Source organism: Malaclemys terrapin, chromosome 1 (assembly GCF_027887155.1).
Source record: "Malaclemys terrapin pileata isolate rMalTer1 chromosome 1, rMalTer1.hap1, whole genome shotgun sequence".
Classification (NCBI taxonomy): Eukaryota; Metazoa; Chordata; order Testudines; family Emydidae; genus Malaclemys; species Malaclemys terrapin.
In genome coordinates, this window is record NC_071505.1 from 353,227,686 (window position 1) to 353,232,891 (window position 5,206).

The 5,206-nt window shown below is 42.7% G+C and overlaps 1 protein-coding gene across 1 annotated transcript; it reads left to right on the top strand.

Annotated features, from left to right (window-relative positions):
* The first annotated feature begins 3,473 nt into the window (after positions 1–3,473).
* LOC128833692 (olfactory receptor 52E4-like) lies at positions 3,474–4,421 on the top strand. Its single transcript, XM_054021761.1, has one exon. It carries the CDS (start codon positions 3,474–3,476, stop codon positions 4,419–4,421), a length of 948 nt encoding a protein of 315 aa, XP_053877736.1.
* The last annotated feature ends 785 nt before the right edge of the window (positions 4,422–5,206 follow it).

Consider the following 5,206-nt stretch of genomic DNA (forward strand, 5'->3'; position numbering starts at 1 on the left):
GCTCCACCTAGGAAGGAAAAATCAGTTTCACACATACAGAATGGGAAGAGACTGTCTAGGAAGGAGTACGGCAGGAAGGGATCTAGGGGTTATAGTGGACCACAAGCTAAATATGAGTCAACAGTGTGATGCTGTTGCAAAAAAAGCAAACATGATTCTGGGATGTATTAACAGGTGTGTTGTGAGCAAGACACGAGAAGTCATTCTTCCGCTCTACTCTGCTCTGGTTAGGCCTCAGCTGGAGTATTGTGTCCAGTTCTGGGCACCGCATTTTAAAAAAGATGTGGAGAAATTGGAGCGGGTCCAGAGAAGAGCAACAAGAATGATTAAAGGTCTTGAGAACATGACCTATGAAGGAAGGCTGAAAGAATTGGTTTTGTTTAGTTTGGAAAAGAGAAGACTGAGAGGGGACATGATAGCAGTTTTCAGGTATTTAAAAGGGTGTCATAAGGAGGAGGGAGAAAACTTGTTCACCTTAGCCTCTAAGGATAGAACCAGAAGCAATGGGTTTAAACTGCAGCAAGGGAGGTCTAGGTTGGACATTAGGAAAAAGTTCCTAACTGTCAGGGTGGTTAAACACTGGAATAAATTGCCTAGGGAGGTTGTGGAATCTCCATCTCTGGAGATATTTAAGAGTAGGTTAGATAAATGTCTATTAGGGATGGTCTAGACAGTATTTGGTCCTGCCATGCGGGCAGGGGACTGGACTCGATGACCTCTCGAGGTCCCTTGCCGTCCTAGAATCTATGAATCTATGAATCTATGAATCTATAAACCCTTTACAGGTAAAAGAGGCATTAACCCTTAACTATCTGTTTATGACAGGCAGCAACGCTGTAGCATTTTAGGTGTAAACAACCCGTCAAGCAGATCTTCCAAAAAAATCATTCAGTCTGGATTTGCCAACATGGGGAATTGGAAAATCCAACACTTCCCTTCTCGGTGTATCCCAGTGGTTAATCACTCTCAGAGCTAAATATTTGGCCCTAATTTCTAGCTGGAATTTGCCTGGCTTCAGCTTGGACATTGATCTTCCTCAGCCTTTCTCTGGTAGATTACAGATTCCATTATTACCCCTGGTTTTCTCCCCATGTAAGTCTCCGTTTGATCATCTTTTTGATAAGTTATAGAGATATATACCTTCAAGTCTAACAGTCTGGCTTTTTCTCTATCCCCCAATCATTTTTGTGTCTCTTTTCTGCCCAAGTTTTCAACATCTTTTTCCAAATGTGGACCCAAGATCTGGATGCAGTTTGTTTCACCAATCCCATGTGCAGAGGTAAAATCCTTCTCCTGCTGCAACTCACCATTCCCCTGATTATTTATCCGAGGACCACATCATCCCTTTATGCTATAGCGTCGTCCTGGGAGCTCACAATGAGTTGGTAGTCCACAATGACCCCTAAATCCTTTTCAGGGTCCTTGCATTCCACGTAAAGTGCTGTAGTCTGTGGGCCGGGCCTGCATTACTTATTCCTAGAGCAACATTTTGAATTTAACTGTATTAAAACATTTTTTTTTTGCATGGGCCCCACTTTCAAAATGCTCCATATCACTCGGTATGCCTGCCCTGTCCGCCTTTTGTATCCACTCTGACAATATTTGGTCATTGCAAATATTTATCTGCAGTGATTTTCTATTCCCTTCCAGATCATTGATTAAAATATTGAATAGCATCGGATCTAGAACTGATCCCAACAGAACCCCACTACAAATAGCCACAGTTACTGACGAAGGCCTATTGACAACAGCTTTCTGAGATCCATCAGTTAGCCACTTTTCAGTCCATTTTACAAGTTCTTTACTGATATTATACGGTGTTACTTTTTTTAACTCAATGTTTTCCTCTACTGAATCAAATGCCTCTGAGAAATCAAGGTTTGTTGCATCTGCGTTTTTCACATTTATCTATCAAATGTGTACACTTGAACAACCAATCTGTATTCTCAGAAAAGGATGAAATCAGGTTTATTTGACAAGACCTGTTTTTCATAAACCCTGTTGGTGACTGGCATACCAGTTTTTCCCATTGTTTCTTAACTTTGTCCATTTTTCATATAAAAAAGAAACTCTTTTCCTTTATTTTTTAATATTTTTTTCAACACAGACATTGACATAAAACTTTGTAGGATTTCTCGTCATTAACATATTTAATAACGTCCTTTTTGTGATCCATATCCCTGATGTTCCCTGATGTCTTAACGTCCATTATGAATTTTCATAACTTCCGACCTCTATTCTTGGATATCTATTTTCCCTTTTTCCTCTTCGTTAAATGTTATTGCTGCCTTCATTTTACCACTGAACTGGGTTTTTACCCAAAGTTGTTCACTTTTTTGACTGTGGAATCATGATTCTTCTGCTATCTAATAAACTGTTATCAAAGAACTATTATTTTTCATTCATATTTTTCTGTCTAATTTTTTCCTCCCAATCAGTTTTGCTGACAATTTTACTCAGTGTTGGGGAATTAGTCCTCTTGGAGCACTAAGTGTCTATAGATAGGACTGGTTGGGAACTGTCCATTTGAATGTAAATCAGTTTCATTTTTTATTTTCCTCTCCTATATCATATGCTCCCTTCTTTGTCTCTTACGTAAACTAAAGAGTCCCAAACTCTTCTATTTGCATATGGCATCCCCCGTTCTCTGAGCCTGTTTTGAAATCCCTTTTAAATATGCTATATGACTGCTTGACCAAAACTAAATACATATCCCGAACATGTTATTCTCCATCGCATATATTAAGGATCTGAACATTGCTTTTGTTTTGTCCACTGCTTGCAATGAGCAGGTGTTTCTCTTGAGCTGCTATCAATGGCGTCCAGGTCTTTTCCCTGAGGTATGTTCTAGTTGGGATAAAAAGAAGAACAGGAGTACTTGTGGCACCTTAGAGACTAACAAATTTATTAGAGCATAAGCTTTCGTGGACTACAGCCCACTTCTTCGGACACGTCTAGTTGGAATGTTTCTTCCAGCAAATGTCTTCCCAAAAGTTTGGTTTTTTCCACTGTCAGGTTTTGAGCAACTGGAAAAATGGGGATCTCCCTACAGTATGCACTCCCTGTCCTGGCTTTCATTTCATTAAGGAACAATGATGTATAACCAATATCCACAGTTGTATTTTCTGCTAGTGCCTCTTAAGATTCCTCCACCACAAACTGTAGAAATTATTAACGCAGGGAGCAACACAAAATATGGAATTGGATTTAGTAGGGTAATTGTTCATAGTTATTTTCTCAGAATAATAAAAATGTAATTTTACAGTTTGTGAACAGTGATCAATCTGCTTCTGCCATGAGAACAGCATCCACTAGTGCATGCAGTGTCTCATATTAACTTTGTGTCTCTATTCAGGGATTTCTACTGCGACCATCACCCGAGATCCTGGGAACACACAGAAAGTCAGGGGAACCTACGGTACATGTAGGAGACACCCTTATGTCTCAGAGTTGCACACCTTCTCGCCTAATCCATGTCAGATTACAACACAACCAACTTCACTAACCCCTCCACCTTCATTTTACTTGGTATTCCTGGCCTAGAGACAGCGCATATCTGGATCTCCATCCCCTTCTGTACTATGTACGCCATAGCCTTGTTGGAAAACTTCACCATCCTCTTCATCGTAAAGACAGAGCCGAGCCTCCACGAGCCTATTTTCTATTTCCTCTGCATGCTGGCCATCACTGACCTGGTCACATCCACAACCACCCTGCCCAAAATGCTGAGCATCTTCTGGTTCAATTCCAGGGAGATCAGTTTCAGTGCCTGCCTCACCCAGATGTACTTAATTCACTGCTTCTCAGCGATGGAGTCTGGTATCCTCTTGGCCATGGCTTTTGATCGCTACGTGGCCATCTGCAATCCTCTGAGACATTCTACGATCCTGACAAACTCTGTTGTGACCAAGATAGGCTTGGCTGTTGTGCTGCGCAGTGGCATACTCACATTACCCTATCCCTTATTGGCGAGGCAGTGGCCATATTGCAGAACCAACATCATCCCCCACTCCTATTGTCGACATATAGCTGTGCTGAAGATAGCCTGCGGAGATATCCGCATCAGTAGTTACTATGGCCTGTTTCATCTTTTCTCTGTGATCGGAATGGATGTCTTTTTTATCGCCGTGTCCTATACTCATATCCTCCGGGCCATCTTCCGCCTCCCCACAAAGGATGCCCGGCTCAAAACTTTCAGGACCTGCATCTCTCATCTTTGTGCCATTTTTGCTTTGTACATCCCAGATTTCTTCTCCTCTTTCACACAGAGGTTTGGCCAAAATGTGCCACTGCATTTCCTCGTTCTCTTTGCCAGTGTGTACCTGCTGGTGCCCCCCGTGCTCCACCCCATCATTTACGGGGTGAGGACCAAACAGATCTGGGACAGGCTGCTCCAGCTCTTTACTCATAAAGAGACTTAAACATTTTTTCCTTGTGCTCTGGCTCTCAGATTGAGCTCTTTGCAGAGCTGGCTGATGCATGGTCATGGGGCCTCTTCCCTGAATCACTGACTGGACAGACAGAGAGACATTAAACTCTTTCCTGTCCTTACTATGCTGTGTCAATGTGATGAACTGGGGAGTCAATCTATGTACACTACACTGGGTTGCCACTTTTCTAATTGCTTGTAGCTGGATCCCTGAAATTGCAATCTTGCCTCGCCTCTTCTGTCAAGCCTCAACCCTGCTGTGTGTCTTCTCCCCAAGGCCCTGCCCCTGTCACTTTCTCCTGTCATCGCCTCCCCTTGTCAGCTGCGACCCAGTCATCTCTAAAACCAATATGTTCTCACATCTTATGGTAAGTCACTTAAAGAACACTGGTTCATGTTAACATTTTAATGTTTATTGTTACTTGATTACCAACTCTGTGGAGAGAGAGACCCCGTCAGGACTCCTGGGATCTATCTCAGCTCTGGGAGGGGGATCGGCTATAGTTTGTTACAGCAGGAGGCAGATACATCTGGGGTCTAAATAAGAAGATCAGAATGGCCAGACTGGGTAAAACCAATGGTCCATGTTCAAAGTCTACCCTCCGTATGCAGACCCGGAGTGGGTGTGTTTCTGTCAACAGGTGTCTGCTTTCCTCAGCACCTTGGATCCTCACTAGGGCCGGTTCCTGGATGGGGACTTTAATATCAATTTTGAGGACCAGAATAGCTCAGGGATTGAGAGCAGCCAGGCTGGTGCAGACATCCTCAAATATATCA